The sequence below is a fragment of the Ixodes scapularis genome, unplaced genomic scaffold (assembly GCF_016920785.2).
Source record: "Ixodes scapularis isolate PalLabHiFi unplaced genomic scaffold, ASM1692078v2 PGA_scaffold6__148_contigs__length_123643588, whole genome shotgun sequence".
Taxonomy (NCBI): domain Eukaryota; kingdom Metazoa; phylum Arthropoda; class Arachnida; order Ixodida; family Ixodidae; genus Ixodes; species Ixodes scapularis.
In genome coordinates, this window is record NW_024609881.1 from 115,132,790 (window position 1) to 115,152,295 (window position 19,506).

Genomic DNA, 19,506 nt, shown 5'->3' on the forward strand with positions numbered 1-19,506 from the left:
ACACACCTCCTGATGAAACGTTCGAAGTCTCCAGTTTGGGCCTTAGTCGGAGAACGAAAGCAGTCCAGTCTTCCGGAGCTGGTCGGAGCGCTCGTCACGGTGGCTCCTCTGCGTGTGCCGCCGATGGACTTTCTGTCAGTCGCCCAATTTTTGTGCAGCTTCTGTTCTTGTGAAAATGGGCGTGTGGTGCAAGGTGCTAGTCCCCCCAATCCTATCAACACCAGGCATCAGACGGCATAAAGCAGGGCCGGCCCATCAAGCGCCCTAGGCAAACTACTCCCGCAACGCCCCCGGCGTCCAATCCCATTCGCCTTTTTATACGCCCCTATCTACGACATCACATAGTCAGTAAATATGTGACTAGTGTTCCAACACGAGCTTTATTTTTTTTCTGGCGAGAACCACCGTATTCAAATAAAGTAGTAAGCTAAAAAAATGTTCAAATGGGCACGCAGCGGCGCAACCCTTTTGACGATTCCCTGGGTGACCTCCCGGATCACCTACCCCCAGTCCTGGTATAAAGATCTGGGAGTCTAAAAATAAGATGTTCTTTTTTCTTTGGGGCAAATTTGAAGGAGTAACCATCTTCTGCGGTTGCGTTTGTGACAAACGTTTACGATTAGGGTCGATAGGTCATTGTCAGTGTTCCATTTTGTTTTTTACTAACTGTCGCTAAGCCCGCTTAATCACATTCGGAATGCGTCGTTAGCCTACTGTTTTGATTATTAATTTGTGTTGCCCACAACGCGGCTTCGTCTTATCGTGAATAGAATTATTCTTCTTTTCACCCATAAGAGCGTCGCCTCTTTTACTATTCATTACATTCATTACACTAAACTCGGCCCTAACATTTCTCGACCAGATAACCCTAGTTATATGGTCCTTGTAACTAACTTTTCATTTTTTTTATCAATTTCTTCATGTGCGGACTGCTTCGTGGCACACCTTTAATAGCCCTGCTTTAGGTGCACTTAAAACTGGGTTTTAAGGGCTTTCAGGACAAACTCGTGAAAGAATCAGCGAAGCTGTTTGCAATCTCCACTCTGCGTGTGCCCAACAGAGTGCGCTGGTTCACCGACTTTCTAAAACAGTTAAATTGGAGAGCCTTTGCAACATTCCTAAGAAAAAGGGGTATACTGTAATACAATGCATTATACCCCATTTTCATGGGAGTACATATAAATACTCCCAAGAGTGTATCCCTTCAAATGGGGAAAAAGTTTGTCGACACATGGTTACTTTTTTGTTCAAACCAGTGTTTTATTCAACCAAAGTTTATTGCTGAGCCCTCATGGTCGTGCAAAAAATTAACAAATTATTTGCGAAAAAAAGAGAAAATAAAAAGAGAGCACAGTCAATAAAGCCAGTTTTCAAAATAATAAACATATGCAACAAATCTTACAAACTAATAATACACAAAGAAATGACTCCATAGAAGTTGAACTGTTGTCCAAGTTCATATCCTCGGCCTTTCGCTGTCGAATATGGGCGATATTCAAATTGGAGCAAAAGTAACGTTCACTCTCTTTTGAAAGTAACCGTAACGGTATATTGTTACGTTCTTAGGACGGTAACGAATCTCAGAACTCGTTAAATTTTGACGATCTAACGAGTGACGTTAGTTTGTTACATGTTTTGTGTAACGGGCACAACAGTGCCTGGGTCCCACAGGTGCCAGAAAGCCCAATACCCTCTATCGTTGCACAGCCCCTTGAAGCTGACAGTGCGGCGGGAGCTACATATTTGCCGGATCAGACAACCACCTCCCTTTTGTCGCCTGACCACGCCCTCTGCGTGGATATGGCTGGGAGCGTGTGCATGCTTCGAAAGATCGACGTATGACTGGTCCAACGGGCTTGTAGCTTCCACCGCCCTGCCGTCTTTGATCTTTGTACCTGCCATCAAGAAAAACTTTTAGCGTTCAATAAAATTGGGTGAGTATTTTATTTATTAAATGAATTGCTAATTATTTATTTTAAACGTATGGTTTCAAATAGAATCTTGCTGAGCATCATAGAAAACTACGATAAAACACCCACACTACAATGATATGAGGCACGCGCAGCATTTTACGGCGTTCTGAAGAAATACTCAATTTGGAAGCCTGTCTTGTTTTCAGCTTGATATCGGAGTGCATCTCCGCGCGGGCAATGGGGAGGCGAGATTGACCACGAGGAGATGCTCTCTGATAAGAAACCGAAAGCCAGATACGTGTCCAAATTAGGCATTTTTTTAGAACGCCGTAAAATGCTGCGCATGCCTCATGCCATTATAACATGGGTGCATTTAGTCGTTCTCGATGATGTCGAGCAAAATCATCTTTGAAACCATCCCTTTAAGACTAATAATTAACAATTTAAGTACTCAGAATTTAATAAATATCCCATTATATTGAGCTCTAGCAATTTTCCTTGGACACGCACCACTATGGGATCAGGCTTCTTTTTTGTGCGATGCGTAGTTTTTGCAGTAGCGATTTTGCCCGTTTTTCCGGAAACACACTGTATATATGTCAAAACAAATGTTTTGTACGTTTGGGAACAGGACTCCACCTCCATCAGTTCTGGCGCATTAGACAATAGTGACAACCACTGTACACTCAATGCAGATTGAGACCTATTTAGATGGATTATGCATGTACATTTCTTAGATACATGAATATACACAATGAAGTAAATTATGCCTTTAGTACAACACATGTATATGATCCGTCTACTACAAGAGGAATTTCGAATATTTAAAGGCCTGACGAATTCAAGCGAAACTGTACTTTGTCTCAGCTTAGGTCCGAGCATGGCCGATGTTATGAGCCGAAGGGCCAATCAAACAGCGAAAGAGGCACAAAGCCATGACGAGTCTTCTTCTTCTAAGCGTTGTGAAAGATGGTGGGGGGGGGGAGGAGAGGGCCAATAGTGGTTGCGCACCGGGCGCTTGGTTCTCTGCAGTTCATAGGACTACAGGACTCGCCCGTATTCGCCATCTCTCTGTGCGTGCTCCTCCACCGGCTAGTCCTATCAAGCGCAGAGAGCACGCCATGGCGTTGGGCTTTCTGCACTGTTTTATTGGCCCTCCAACTCATAACATCGTCCGCGCTCTTGCCTAAGGTGAAACAAAGTATATATGAACACCAAATGAATAGCACTAAAAGTAAGAATATCCTAAATGACCAGGGCCGTCTTCATGAATGTGCAAAAAAAAATAATAAAATCATGCAAAAGGAAAACATACATACAAGTATTTCATGTAGCAAGCACATTGAATGATACCATCAGAATTAAGATACTCAAACCAATCAAAAAGAAAAAGGACCAAGAATATCACGAAATGAGATAGGAAATTACACTGCATTTCTAAATCTTCGGAGTCACGTATATACTGTTGCAGTCCTATGAGTAAATCATTAGTTTCCAGCTTGGTGTGTTAAATAGTTTCGAATATAGTTTTATTTTTACATCTTAAAATTATGTTGACCCCTCCGCATTACTCGGTTTTTCTTGTACTTTTCTTAACATTTGCAATATTCAAGATTGCTGCTATTGAAAGACCTTAGTTATTTTATAAGTTTGTATATTTATGGTCATGAGTAGGCCGACCTGTAAGGAACATAAGTGACCCTACGGAGAACCCAGAGATTCCAGGTGCATCACGTGATCAATGACTATGAATTATTAAAAAAAGATTAGGCTTCAAGTATTTTCTTTGTTTTCGTGTACAAAAAAGAACTCTGGTCGCTTCGTCTAAGGTAAATTCACATTTTTTTATCTGTGTTTATACTGTAAATAAGAGGCTGAAACATTTTGAACCATGTGAAACACACACTGCTCGCAAGTAGAACCCCTGCAGGCCTATCGCCAAGCCAAATGAACACACGTCGGTGCTCGAGTATTTCGTTTAAACTCCTTTCACAACTATGATGCACGTAAGGGTTTCGATCACTTGCGATGTATCTTCTGATGACTGTATAAATTGGCATCAGTCGCAAACGCTCTACCGCAGGTCTTGCACTTAAACGGCTTCTCTCCGGTGTGAGTCCTCTCATGATTCGCCAACTGGTACTTCCGAGTAAACGCCCTGCTGCAAGTGTTGCACCTGAACGGCTTCTCTCCTCTATGAATTCTTTCATGACCAGCCAAGTTGCATTTCTGAGTAAACGCCCTGCTGCACGTGTTGCACCTGAACGGCTTCTCTCCTGTATGAATCCTTTCGTGATCCACCAAGGTGTTTTTATGACTAAATGCCCTGCCGCACGTGCTGCACTTGAACGGCTTCTCTCCGGTGTGAATTTTAACGTGAGATACCAAGTGAGACTTATTCGCAAACGTTTTTTCGCAGGCATCGCAACTGAAGGGCCTCTCGCCAGTGTGAGTCCTCTCGTGAACGGCGACAGCCGTGGTGGAAGAGCTTGAGTAAGGACAGAAGCGGCACGGGTGCTTGTTCGGTCGTCGGTGCGTCTGCTGCTTGTGTGGGCCCGAATTGTTGGTCTGGGGAGAGGTGTCACCTCTGCGGCTGTCACGGTCAAAGGTATCCACTTTGTCGCCATAGCACGCTCCGATGCAGTCTGTTGGGATGACATGAGAGAGGAAGAAAGGTTGGCGCATTTTTTATAGTTCTAAACATGGTCCAGTAGACCTACATTATGCCCGTGCGGCCTACAGTGGGTATTCATTCATTTGAGATGTTAAAAAGGTTCATTCGCAATGCTTGTAAATGTCCACAGGCCATCATTAAAGACTTGACACTGGCAGCCCCATAGGAAGCGAGCAAGCCGGCCGTGTCGCGGCGGTCGCCTATTGTTCGCCGCGACCTGGCGGTAGCCGCCGCAGGAGCATCGGGCAGCAATGGCGCCGAACAGCACGGCGGACAGTGTCCCCGTCGTGATTACGACGGAATTTAAGGCAGTTACGAGTTCGTAAAGTTCCTTCGGAAGCCGGTGCCGCCGGCTCAGAATCATCGCGAAGTTATAGCAACGAACAGCACAGAGGACAGTGGGCGACTAAGAATCCGGAAAGCTTCTTCGGTAGCCGGGGCAGAATCATCGGGGGGAAGCAATGGCGATTAGCATCACAGCGGACAGTGTTCCCGGGTGATTACGACGGGGTTTAAGGCGGTTACGAATCTAGAAAGCTTCTTCCGTGGTACCAATATGACGAAGAGAAAACTGTTTCATGAATCTGGCCGCGTGTGCGACGTGAAGGAGGTCCGTTTCGACGGACAAGTGGATGTCACGGAGCGCCGTACTCTGCAAACAAAATTAAACGCGCCCGCAAAAAAGTTTTGTTGGCGTTCAGTGGACTGCGGTAATTATGTACTTTTATTTCTGAATCAGCTTGACAATAACTGGGCGATTTTTTTTCGCGCCGTTCCGCGATTCTCTTTACTATCTTCCTGTAGGCTGATGGAAACATCCAACGGTAGGCCTATGAGGGCGACAGCATTCCGCTTCTCGATTACGGTGAAGTATTTGCTGCAAACTTTAGAGTTTGCCGTCGGTGTCAATGCTGTTCCATCGTCGCTAGAAGAGAAAAAAAGTTAATTGTATTATTCGTCAGCAACTTAAACAAAGCGCGAACTGGAAGGTAAGAAACACCACTAACCTGTATGGACGCACAAGTCGTACCCAGGTCCCGCAGTACTCCGCCTCGTACGGCTTCGAAGGGACGATGTAGTACTTCGTGCCGTGCGCGATCTTGCCGATCACGCAGCAATTGTTCCGGATTTCTTGGTGCGGAATAGCCAGTGGGAATAGCCATCTCAGAAATTACAGCACTAACCCACTACAGCGCACAACCAACGCAGCGACTGGCAGAAGATGCCCGATGCAACGGACCCGTTTGCCGCTAGGGGCGCCCTGGTCGGGGCTTGAATTAGATTCGCACGGTTCCTATGGTGCGGCAGCTGTGGTGACTTGCACATTCTGCTAACCAAATGCGGAAGGGAAGTCAAGCCGCCGCTGCAGTGTTGGCGGTAACGTTACAAGTAACGTTGTTACCGATAACGTCTTACTTTTGTTAGTAACATGGTAACGTAATCGTTACTTTTCCATGACATTTACGGGTAATGTACCCACGTTAGTTATTTCAAGTAACGGGTAACATAATTACGTTACTCGTTACATCTTCCGAAAACTTAAAAAATGATGTTAGGACAGAAGGAGCGGGTTGGTAGGGATAATTAAACTTGAGGAAGACATTTGTCTCTCACCCTTATTTTCTTCCTCAAGTTTAATTGAAAAACGAACACCTGTATTTTATTTCAGTTTATTTTAATCTGAAATTATTTATGCATATGTATAGCTATTGTTGCTCTTCACTGCATAAAAGATCGCTTAGATGGTCATTGTTAGAAACTTGTCAAAAGGCACTACTCGTCACATGCTTAGTGGTTCGGAAGTTCAAAGCTATGTCTTTTCGACCTAAATAATTGTGCCAATAGTAAAAAAAAAAGAAAGAAAATATATTAATAAATGCAAGGAGAAAAATCCGGAGAAAAAAATACCTATCAAGAATTCGTCGGAAGTGTTAACCCTAGTTGTATGTGAGATAACCCTAGTTGTAAGTCCTTGTAACTAACTTTTCATTTTTTATCAATTTCTTCATGTCCGGACTGCTTCGTGGCAGACCTTTAATAGCCCTGCTTTAGGTGCGCTTACAACCGGGTTTAAGGGCTTTCAGAACAAACTCATGAAAGAATCAGCGAAGCTGTTCGCAATCTCCACTCCGCGCATGCCCAACAGAGTGCGCTGGTTCGCCCACTTTCTAAAACAGTTAAATTGAAGAGCCTTTGCAACATTCTCAAGAAAAAGGGGTATACTGTAATATAATGCATTACACACCATTTTCATGGGAGTACCTATAAATACTCCCAAGAGTGTATCCCTTCAAATGGGGAAAAAGTTTGGCGACATGTGGTTACTTCTTTGTTCAAACCAGCGTTTTATTCAACCAAAGTTTATTGCTGAGCCCTTATTGTCGTGCAAAAAATTAATGAATTATTTGCGAAAAAGAGAAAATAAAAGAGAGCATAGTCAATAAAGCCAGTTTTCAAAATAATAAACATATGCAACAAATCTTACAAACTAATAACACACAAAGAAATGACTCCAAAGAAGTTGAACTGTCGTCTAAGTTCATATCCTCGGCCTTTCACTGTCGAATATGAGTAATATTCAAATTGGCGCAAAAGTAACGTTCATTCTTTTTTAAAAGTAACCGTAACGGTATATTGTTACGTTCTTAAGACGGTAACGAATCTCAGAACTCGTTAAATTTTGACGATCTAACGAGTGACGCTAGTTTGTTACATGTTTTGTGTAACGGGCACAACAGTGCTTGGGTCCCACAGGTGCCAAAAGCCCAATACCCAATATCGTTGCACAGCCCCTTGAAGCCGACAGTGCGGCGGGAGCTACATATTTGCCGGACCAGACAACCGCCTCCCTTTTGTCGCCTGACCACGCCCTCTGCGTGGATATGGCTGGGAGCGTGGGCATGCTTCGAAAGATCGACGTATGACTGGTCCAACGGGCTCGTAGCTTCCACCACCCTGGCGGCTTTGGCCCTTTGCACCTGCCATCAAGAAAAACTTTTAGCATTCAGTAAAATTGGGTGAGTATTTTATTTAATAAATGAATTGCTAATTATTTATTTTAAACGCATGATTTCAAATAGAATCTTGCTGAGCATCACCGAATACTACGATAAAACACCCACGCTACAATGATATGAGGCACGCGCAGCATTTTACGGCCTTCTGAAGAAACACCCAATTAGGAAGCCTGTCTTGTTTTCGGCTTCTTATCGAAGTGAATCTCCGCGCGGGCAATCGGGAGGCGAGATTGACCACGAGGAGATGCTCTCCGATAAGAAACCGAGAGCCAGATACGTGTCCAAAGTGGGCATTGTTTCAGAACGCCGTAAAATGCTGCGCGTGCCTCATGCCATTATAACATGGGTGCATTTAGTCGTTCTCGGTGATGCCGAGCAATTTTATCTTTGAAACCATCCCTTTAAGACTAATATTTAACAATTTAAGTACTCAGAATTTATTAAATATCCCATTATATTGAGCTCTAGCAATTTTTCTTGGACACACACCACTATGGGACCAGGCTTCTTTTTTGTGCAATGCGTAGCTTTTGCAGTAGCGATTTTGCCCGTTTTTCTGTTTGGGAACACGACTCCACCTCCATCGATTCTGGCACATTAGGCAATAGTGACAACCACTGTACACTCAGCGCAGATTGAGACCTATTTAGATGGATTATGCATATACACTTTTTAGATACATGAATATACACAATGAAGTCAATTATGCCTTTAGTACAACACATGTATATGATCCGTCTACTACAAGAGGAATTTCGAATATTTAAAGGCCTCACGAATTCAAGTGAAACCGTACTTCGTTTCAGCTTAGGTCCGAGCGTGGCCGATGTTAAGAGCCGAAGGGCCAATCAAACAGCGAAAGAGGCACAAAGCCATGACAAGTTCTCTGCAGTTCATAGGACTATAGGACTAGCCCGTATTCGCCATCTCTCTGTACGTGCTCCTCCACCGGCTAGTCCTATCAAGCGCAGAGAGCACGCCATGGCGTTGCGCTTTCTGCACTGTTTTATTGGCCCTTTAACTCATAACATCGTCCGCGCTCTTGCCTAAGGTGAAACAAAGTACATATGAACACCAAATGAATAGCACTAAAAGTATGAATATCCTAAATGATCAGGGCCGTCTTCATGAATGTGCACAAAAAATAATAAAATCATGCAAAAGGAAAACATACATACAAGTATTTCATGTAGCAAGCACATTGAATGATACCATCAGAATTAAGATACTCAAACCAATCAAAAAGAAAAAGGACCAAGAATATCACGAAATGAGATAGGAAATTACACTGCATTTCTAAATCTTCCGAGTCACGTATATACTGTTGCAGTCCTATGAGTAAAGCATTAGTTTCCAGCTTGGTGTGTTAAATAGTTTCGAATATAGTTTTATTTTTACATCTTAAAAGTATGTTGGCCCCTCTGCATTACTCGGTTTTTCTTGTACTTTTCTTAACATTTGCAATATTCAAGATTGCTGCTATTGAAAGACCTTAGTTATTTTATAAGTTTGTATATTTATGGTCATGAGTAGGCCGACCTGCAAGGAACATAAGTGACCCTACAGACAACCCAGAGATTCCAGGTGCATCACATGATCAATGACTATAAATTAATAAAAAAAGATTAGGCTTCAAGTATTTTCTTTTTTTCGTGTACAAAAAAGAACTCTGGTCGTTTCGTCTAAGGTAAATTCAATTTTTTTATCTGAGCTTATACTGTAAATAAGAGGCTGAAACATTTTGAACCATGTGAAACACACACTGCTCGCAAGTAGAACCCCTGCAGGCCTATCGCCAAGCCAAATGAACACACGTCGGTGCTAGAGTGTTTCGTTTAAACCCCTTTCACAACTATGATGCACGTAAGGGTTTCGATCACTTGCGATGTATCTTCTGATGACTGTATAAATTGGTAACAGCCGCAAACGCTCTACCACAGGTCTCGCACTTAAACGGCTTCTCTCCTGTATGAGCTCTTTCGTGACCCACCAAGTTGCATTTCTGAGTAAACGCCCTGCTGCACGTGTTACACCTGAACGGCTTCTCTCCTGTATGAATCCTTTCGTGATCCACCAAGTTCCTTTTCTGAGTAAACGCCCTGCTGCACGTGTTACACCTGAACGGCTTCTCTCCTGTATGAATCCTTTCGTGATCCACCAAGGTGTTTTTATGACGAAATGCCCTGCCGCACGTGCTGCACTTGAACGGCTTCTCTCCGGTGTGAATTTTAACGTGAGATATCAAGCGAGACTTATCCGCAAACGTTTTTTCGCAGGTATCGCAACTGAAGGGCCTCTCGCCAGTGTGAGTCCTCTCGTGAATGGCGACAGCCGTGGCGGAAGAGCATGAGTAAGGACAGAAGCGGCACGGGTGCTTGTTCGGTCCTTGGTGCGTCTGCTGCTTGTGTGGGCCCGAATTGTTGGTCTGGGGAGAGGTGTCACCTCTGCGGCTGTCACGGTCAAAGGTATCCACTTTGTCGCCATAGCATGCTCCGATGCAGTCTGTTGGGATGACACGACAGAGCAAGAAAGGTTGGCGCATTTTTTATAGTTCTAAACATGGTCCAGTAGACCCACATTATGCCCGTGCGGCCTACAGTGGGTATTCATTCATTTGAGATGTTAAAAAGGTTCATTTGCAATGCTTGTAAATGTCTACGGGCCATCATTAAAGACTTGACTCTGGCAGCCCCATGGTGCGGCAGATGTGGTGGCTTGCACGTTCTGCTAACCAAATGCGGAAAGAAAGTCAAGCCGCCGCGGTCGCCGCTGCACAGTGTTGGCGGTAACGTGTTACAAGTAACGTTGTTACTGATAACGTCTTACTTTTGTTAGTAATGTGGTAACGTAATCGTTACTTTTCCATGACATTTACGGGTAATGTACCCACGTTAGTTATTTCAAGTAACGGGTAACATAATTACGTTACTTGTTACATCTTCCGAAAACTTGAAAAATGATGTTAGGACAGAACGAGCGGGTTGGTAGGGATCATTAAACTTGAGGAAGACAACAATTGTCTCTCCCTTCTTGTTTTCTCCCTCAAGTTTTATTGAAAAACGAACACCTGTATTTTTTGCCAGTTTCTATACTTCGTTTTACCTGAAGTCCAGACGCAGCTGACGCTACAAGCTGATGGAAATTATCAGAGAGGGAAAAGGGAACCATCATGGTGTTCTCTGTGTTTCTGTACGTGTTCTTTCATCGCTGAAATAAACAAACAAGGCCGAGTGACTTGTGATTTCGACGCTGATTGATTTGTCCGACTGGCTCGTAGCGTAGGCTACGTCTAGAGTTAAGCTGAAACGTAGTACATGATTCAAGTAATTAATTATTGCACTCATTCTACATATTTTCTAAATTTTGCCTGTTTTTTCCTGACGCAAAAATTTCCGCTTTAGGAAAACCCCAACGCCCGCGCCTGTCATCCCAGTGTCGAAACACGCTGTCGTCAAAATAAAACAAAAGCACTGTTACCGTCTATTTGTAAAAAAAATGTAATGCAAAAGTAACGTGCCTTACTTTCTGTCGATAACGATACCGCGTTCCTTTATTTCACAAGTAACGAGTAACATATTTCTTTACTTTTTTTTTAGGTAATGCCTACAACACTGCGGCTGCGTACCGCTGCCAGTACGGCAGCGGTATGCATTCATAATGATTGTGACTGTGTATTAAGTAATGCTGGAAAGGTCGTTCACACACCCACAGATTATTAGGTTACACAAAATAGCATTCAATAGGCTCGTAGAATAATCGTTGTGTACCTTAGAAACTTGAAAAATCACTAAGGTACACAGCGAATATTTTCTGAGCGATTTGAAACAGGGAAAAACGCAGTTCTATATCGACATTGATATGGACATTTGCCAGTCTAAAGCGACTTCGGCAACATAAATTAATGTTGTGAAAAAAGCTTCGATCATTTGAAGCAGCGAAACCTTTTTGGGCTATTTCATGTGTTGAAAATAATTTATAGCATTTGTGAGAGCTACTCAATCAACCACAACTAAAGGAAAAAAGACAATTTTGTAATAAATAAGCAACTCAGCATGATAAATTTCTCCGATATTAAATGATATGTATCAATTGCAACTTTGAGTGCTCGGACTGAATGTTCCTTCAGTTGAGCCCAGCTTGTTTGTTTACTTTCACTTGAGTTGTAGTTCTTGGACTTTGGAGTGTAACACCCCCCTTTCATAAGAAACAAAAACAAAAAGAAAACATTAAATTTTGTTGCAATATTTTTTTTTTCGGTTTGGTGCAGGCGGCTAAATAAAACTTAATGAAGTTTCCACATGGGGAAAAGTTTGTGCACCACATCAGACTCCTCACGTTTTCCATTTTCTGGAAAACCGAGCCTACAAAAAGGTTTCCTACCCGTGTGGGGACCGTTCATGAATCTGCGAGGGTGTGCTAAGGAGGTGCGAGGCTGATTGAGTATTGTCTCGTGTGCGTCTTCTCATACCTGGTCTTGTTAGTTCTGTGGGCACCATAAGATTGGGATCAGAAGTCGCACTGCCGTCTGTCCTCCCCTCCTGGTCCATCTTCCATGGTTGCCTCTGCAATTCGGCTCCTTGGAAGGAGGGCTCCGCCCCCTTGTCCTCGCAGTCCGTTCTCTGCCATTCGGAGTCGAATGCTGCGTGGGCAAGTTCTGTTAGGACTGAAGATCAAATTTTCTTCAGTATCATTTTTTTTATACTACACCAATACAGAAGCCCAATCAGAACAAACTTAAAGAACAAGCAAACATAGACACATCATGCTGATGAAGTAGAGAAATTCAGTGGTTTACATTCGTATTGCAGTGTAATTCAAAGGGTAAAATAATCATATCACGAAAAAACACGGGCATCAAACTGAATACTCAAAATCCCGAAAAAATTGATTGTAAAAATTGCACGTGAATCATACATAAAGGCAGTCCTTCTCTATTAAATACATACTTCAAAAGTTTCACTTCACCTCGAACATGTGGTAAAGGATTACATCAATACAGTCCCACACAAATCGACAAAGACACAACTAAATACCATCGAGGAGGGGGGTTTAGTTACGTCACTCCCACTCTGTAGTGCTGAAAAAAAGGCAGGCATGCCACAGAACCAACAACTGTACGGCATATCACCGCCACAGCTTTTGGGAATTGCACGTCAACAAAACGGGCACGGTGTGTCGGCAAACAAAGGTAGGGAACGGAATAAAAATGTTGCATGTAGTTGGCTGAGCTGTGGCGTTCCTTATTTGATCCGACTTGTTCGTCCCATTCATCTGGGAAAAAATGTAGCCCAAACGTCTCGCACTGCAAAAGTTGACCTGGCTGGTGGCTGGCCCTTTTTTCTAGGCAGCGAAGGGTTGCTCACATTTAAGAGCATTTCCGGTTAGCTCGGCCTGCAAAGTTGAGAAGAATAAGTATTAATAAACAGTCCCCAACACAAAGTTACTTTACATGCCCTCAATTATCGTCACATTGGACGAGCGAAACTAAAACTGAAGGGTACCAGTGCAGTTAGCAAATGATTACGAATTACGACGCGGAGACGAGAAAAAAGAAGGCAACAAATGAATAACGCGCATTTGCAGTTCAGTTTTATCAAGTAAAAAACTGAAGGCCACTTTCCAGATTAAACAGGGCATGGATAACAACACCATTTGTCAGTAGGGGGTACCTGCGAGAAATTTCAATCTGAAGGACGCGGGAAAAGTAAGTCCTATGCGACCATACAATTTCCAAGTGTGAATGTTTTGGCCAAATAACACTGACCATTTCTATTTCCACGAGAGATGTTTCATAATATATGCAGCGTCATACCGCTAGCAAGGAGGAAAATGTTTGCCGGTTCCGTCTGTGCCGCATCCACGCGACTAACGCCATCATTTATGAAATTATGAGCAGTGTAGATCAATCAGTCAGCCTTGCATTTAGCCAAGCACTAACATCAGTGGGGCCCACTTAGAGAGAATGCGTTTTAGCTGAGATACTTGGTTCACGTTCACGGGTAAACAGCTCTTTAGATCATCCAGAAGTTGATTATAAAACATAATTTGGTTAAGTGATCTCCAGTATAAATTGATCACCATTCATCACTAGTATAAAATTTACAATCCCTATTGCAACGCAAATGTTTCTTTTTCTTTCATCCAACTCAAGACAAGCTTGAGTGGCCTTCTCTTGATCGTCTTCATTAAAGAGAAGCTGAAATACTTATTCCAAAAAACGAGATAGAGGTTGACCCCAGCGTAGTTTTATCCCGTAAATCTGAATATTTCGTTCATTTTCCCCGAAGATGTAACTAAACCGAGAACACACGAAAAAACCCCGACCAGTCGTTACATCATGAAAGGATATTTCGTCCTCCAAGCACGTGTCGCTCGTGAGCAATAGACCTCGTTCAGATCCGGCCGCCATCTGTCGGACGTGGCGCCAACCTTCCTTCCGACGCCATTTTTGAGGCGACTGGCAGAGCGCTGTGGCCGTTTGTAACGTGTGAAAGTGGCGCGCAGCAACCGCATGACTGCTGTTCTGCTACGTATTCAACGAGGAAATAAAATTAAAAACAACCAATGCAAACATTCCGATTGTATTGTTTTAGAGCGCAGCTCTTAGGCGCCCGTTCCCGGCTTGGGCGGCGTCGGCGTAACCGCAACCCTCGTAACCCTCGTGAGGGTTATGAGGGTTTTTCTTTTAAAGGGCATTAAAGCCAATGTTTGAATAGCCATAGCGCTTTCCTGTGCTATTCATGCTCCCTAAAAGAGAACCTGCGGCGTTAGTGTTGTGTTCTTACAGGGCTCCTAAACATATCATTAATATATGACACTTTCCATGATGGCATGAAGGGCTCATGATATTTGTATGTAACATCTCCAAGCATCTCAGGGTTTACAAGATGTCGATTAATTACCAGCTCGCCTGCACTCTCTCACTGCTTACAATATTATTTTATCTGATTTTTTGGGAGCTTGATGTTGGATAGCATCGTAGCTTCGCTCGTGCAGAGCAACGGGGAGGTCCGGTCAACATCGCCCAGATACACTGTTTTGCACTTGATTTTCTGTTTTGTTTTTCTCACTCAAGTAGGTCTTTCACAACCGATTGAAGGCTGATGCAAAGTGCAGAAGAGCCAGGCGACGTGACAACTTTGTTTCGCACATGAATGTTAAAGGAAACGGTGCTAAAAAGCACCGTTTCTGGTGCTTTTTAGCACCGTGCTGCAGGCACGGTGCTAAACTACTGCAGGCAACCACTTTTATGAGCACTGGTCATATTGTATTGTTTAGCACCGTGCTGCATTGTTTAGCACCGTGCTGCAGGCACGGTGCTAAACATACTGCAGGCAACCACTTTTATGAGCACTGGTCATATTGTATTGCGAGTAAGCATGAAATTCAAAAGCCCTCCGAGCTATGTGACCGCACTACCAGGGCCCGTTTTCTCGAACGCGAACCGTGGGTTAAAGTTAACTATTGTCCCTAGAAGAGGGAATTCTAGGTCACGTGACTGGGAGAGCAGGGGTGCCGAGGGAGGAGCAGTACCTACAATCAAAATGGCCGCGACGTCGCTTAATGAGGGCTAATAGTTCTTCTTGGTTCTGCTGAACATTCATTTCGATCCGGCTGTTATATTAATGACGCACCATCAACCTATTAGCACGTCAAGCAAAGCGGTAGTTCAGAGGGACTACTAAACTAATCGACGACAGCATTCCGCGAACGCATCACTCTTCAGCAGTCCAGGATCCAAGACATATGACGGTACACAATTCTTGCAAGTGTTTTTATGGTGAGTAAAAAAGTATTTTGCAAACGAGTGTTAGTATATATTTATACTAACACGTTTAATTTGTTACACTATGCACACCAACTCGTGAGCAACGATGACTTTGCGAAGGATGGGGGTTATCCTCGATAAAGTCTTCATTCCGGGCGAACAGCTGGGACATTGTACTGTTTTCTTGTTCGCAGTGCGGCGATAGTATGCCGACAGCATTGAGGTTTCTACATATCCCCGGTGGCCAGCAATTCAACGGTGACGAGAAGCTTAGCTCCTCGTCACCGGTGGATCGGTTGGGCAAAAGGAAAAGGGGGCGAACAGTTGAGATCAGCAGGAATTCCAGAAACACGCGTCGCAAGGAACAAAAACGAGAATACAGCACCGGTGTCGCCAGACTGGAAGGCACACAGGAAAGTTATGCATTGTTTATGGCGAAACATTTTGAAGGAAATGTTTCTTACATTTTCGAATATTCGGCGGCAAACTCTAGCATAGTAGCTAAAATTTCTTCGTACCATCTGAAGCAAATAAATTGGTCTTCAAGTACAACATTACTATATTTTTACTTAAAACACCATACTAGATCGATAACAACCCGGAAAAAGAGGATTAATAAAATGACTGGCTTGTTTCACCGACAGATGGCGCATCTTACTGCCCAATCAAAATTATTGTTCTATATCCAGCCGTTTATTACAGTACCTAGGTAGTTTTCCCTTCCTAGGCACCGTGGTTTACCAAAATGGGTTTACCATCGCTTCGAGAAAACCGGCCCAGGAGGAGCACATTAAAATGTCGCTGACGTTTATTTCTGCATTTTCTCTAAAGGGGCCGAAGAGTATATATGCACAAGTACTGAATTTTTTTGTTAGTACTATTATCATGATTATAAAAGTAAAATGTTTTACTTCCCGCGGAATGGTGATTTTTTTTTTTAATAAGTTATATTTTGCGTACTTGCACCGCGGCGACACACCGGTCATTTCCTTTTACGCTTTTGTGCCTCGCATACGCTTGTGTGAGTATGCTAGTGTAGGTCTTCAGCGGAGTTTTTATTTTTTACTTGACGCACACCTTATAATTTTGTTTTGAGCTACTATTTAATGATCTCCCCTAGGAACTGAATACAAATTTATTTAAAAATTTAATTTCATGTTTTTTTTTTGTGTATGTGTGGAATTATATCTGCAATATTCCTAAGGTTAAGACAACTGGGATCAAAGATTAAACGTTAACGCACCCATCATAGAACTCTGCAATTCGGGTCTGCACACGCCAGCTGTGAAGGCACACTGGGCGAAGAACTTCTTGCATTCTTTAGACCCGCAGCCGCAAATGCCAAATAAAAACAAACTATCCTACAGGGGCTGACGGCCCCGCAATATATATCATACAAATCTTCCTTGTGCAAACAGGCATTATCAGCTGGTCAGGCAAGTTAACGCACGATTCTAAAACAAGTGCCCGAGTCGGCCTGCTCTGGTGCTGGAATGAAGCTCATTTTTCTAAAAAGAACTTATTGAAACCACTGAAAACAAACTAGCGCTTAATATTCGTAACTTATTCTCGAGCAACTAACACTACCAGTATACTAAAAAGAAAAACTAATAAAAAACATGCCCGAATGTTATGCGGGGAGAGGGGTTCGTACTGCGTCAGGCGTCGGGGACGGTGAAGCCTCAAAGATGGCGCCGAGCCCCTGATGGTACCTGTGGCCGCCGAGAGAGGACGCTAATAATGAATTAGGTTTATTGCAGGCTTCCCACTCCCCGCACTACGTCTTTTTCTTTTTTAAATAGCAAGTGTTGTGTGCATAACTTTGATAGGCACTGAAGATGCGTGAGAGCGGAGATTCCGGAAACTCCTTTTATGACGGCACGCTCCGGGAACGAGGGGCTTCAGCGGTACTTTGAAAATTATTCTCTGCTGCCTCCGTGCATGAAATTGAAAAATAATTTCGACATTGGACTTCCTGGAGGGCAAATTAAGACAATTTAAGTGTTTCCTCAATTACAAAACTGCTTCAGCTTCCCTTTGAAGATGTCTTATCTTCAAGACCCCCATAGCTCGACACGTTTCAAATCCTTCGTTAGTTCATTCGTAGTTTTGTTTATGCATTTTTAACAACTTTTAGCCACCTCCTCTGTAAAGTCTTCCCAGACCCTGAGGGCATGGTTTAGGCTGAAACATGGCTCTTACCAGGGACGTAGCCAGGATTTTGGTTCGGGGGGCGGGTGTTCATGACAAAATGCTGTATGAGGGGGAGGGGGGTGAGGAGGTCCCAGCAAAATAGGAAGATTGGTCCCCCCCCCCCGGCTACATGCCTGGCACTTATTACTGATTTTGTTCAGCCCTGTTTCGCCAGCTTTTCAAAACCAACTTATGGGGTCGGTGTTTGGTTCCTGGTGAGAGCGATAGCATTCTCGGTTACTGGTTGGACATGACGTCCCAGCGTTTTGCTCTGCGAGAGTTATCGACCAATGATAATCTTTAGTCTGTTCGTGGGTCCTTTTGGTGAGAGCTTCTCACTAACACAGGGATGGTGACAAAAGTTTCCAGGTATTTAAAGTATTTGTCCCGAGTACTACATACATAGGAGAATTTCAGCTATATACGGGAGTAGATAGCATCAAACCGGAAGTAAAGAAGACCATTATAGTTTCAGCTTGCGTCCCGTATAACTTTGTCGCGGCACTCAGCTTCTAGCAGACGGCTGCCTATATTCCGGTCCGTTAATGGAAGACGTGAAAGTATTTTCTTGTTTTCTTTTTGTCTGCGAATGACGCTTCATAGCATACAAATTATATTGTTCACTTACGTTAGCAGACCAATCATCTGCAGTAGTTTTCTTCATTCGCTCCGCAAAGTCCCGGTCACACTGCTCGTACAGCAAGCGAAAGACAAACTGCAAACACCGTCTGAGGCACGTTTCTCGTGTCTACCAAAACATCTGCGGACCTGTTCGAAGCACACATATGTGTTCGCTAGGAGCATGTCTGCAGACAGCTTTGGTAGGCACAAGATGAAAGTACTGTCATAAAGGAACCAATTTCGGCAGTTCACACACTTGTGAATGCTTACGACCGGAGGAGCTTGTGAACCATCTTGTGACTGCTGATGGCCAGCCGCTGCGCTGCCACTCATAAGAAGTCGCCAGCGATTTAAGCATCTCCGGTTGTAAGCATGGCAGTAAATGAGTACACCTACCTTTACTTGAGCAAACAATAAGGCAAACACGCATATAGTGCACACTGTTTCACCGTTTTAGAAAGAAGACACCACCTTCAGAGATTCTACATAATAAACCAAAAGTAAGACACACTATTTGTCTGCATTAAGGCATACGTAGAGGGATTATACAGTTCAAATAAATAAATTGTTGAAAGCCTCCGCTAGGCTTTGAAAAGGGGGGGGGGGGTGGTTGAGGGCGGTTGGTCGGCAAAGTAAGACAAGACTGACAATGGAAAGTTCGCGTGCAGCAGGCTCAACTGTAGCCGTCTCATTTGATCTGACTCTGTCGCATTCGTGTAAAGACAAAATGTAGCACAAAGGCGTTGCACCACCGAACGGGGCTCGGCTGACGACAGGCCACCTTTCCAAAGCTGTGAAGTGTCGTTCACATCTGCGTCCAAATTCCTGCAGAGCTTGATCTGCAAGGCTTAGAAAGACGACGGTTAATAAACAGGAAGGAACGGAAAGCGACAATACTCGTTTGTACCCTTAACTACGTATATCCAGCAAACTGAAACTGGGTGCGAAATTAAAAAAAAAAAGAAGCAGGCATCGCAATTGAGGAATGAAAGAGCACAATTAAGATTTACATTTGAATGAGATGAGTATGCACTGATCACCCCAACCAGTTAATATTCAGAGCCAACCTAGCGAATCAGTACATCAAATTTATCGTCCACTTCAACCCCTGCTATATTATGCTGTGATTGAAATTCTGTTCTCGTGAATTAAACACTCTGTATTCCGAAAACACAATGAGTATTAAAACTTGGTTTGGGGCTGAGGCGTATGAAGATGCGTCCCATTAGGTCTCAGATTAATGAGGGTGACCGCAGTACAGCTGCGTTTGCATATTCGGGTGTCAGTCGTCCCAGCTCTCTCTTCTTCTTAGAAGTTGTT

At 43.6% G+C, this 19,506-nt stretch overlaps 2 protein-coding genes across 2 annotated transcripts; both read right to left on the minus strand.

Annotated features, from left to right (window-relative positions):
* Window positions 1-3,195: 3,195 nt before the first annotated feature.
* Window positions 3,196-4,598, minus strand: LOC120848514 (gastrula zinc finger protein XlCGF49.1-like). Its single transcript, XM_040220502.2, has one exon. The coding sequence runs from the start codon at window positions 4,596-4,598 to the stop codon at window positions 3,933-3,935; it is 666 nt and encodes a 221-aa protein (XP_040076436.2). The 3' UTR covers window positions 3,196-3,932.
* Window positions 4,599-6,915: 2,317 nt separating this feature from the next.
* Window positions 6,916-18,226, minus strand: LOC120848522 (gastrula zinc finger protein XlCGF49.1-like). Its single transcript, XM_042294663.1, has 3 exons — window positions 18,194-18,226; window positions 12,073-12,995; window positions 6,916-10,106 (listed from the first exon to the last, which is right to left on the minus strand). Exons 2-3 carry the CDS (start codon window positions 12,149-12,151, stop codon window positions 9,481-9,483), a joined length of 705 nt encoding a protein of 234 aa, XP_042150597.1. The 5' UTR covers window positions 12,152-12,995; window positions 18,194-18,226; the 3' UTR covers window positions 6,916-9,480.
* Between the last annotated feature and the right edge of the window lie 1,280 nt (window positions 18,227-19,506).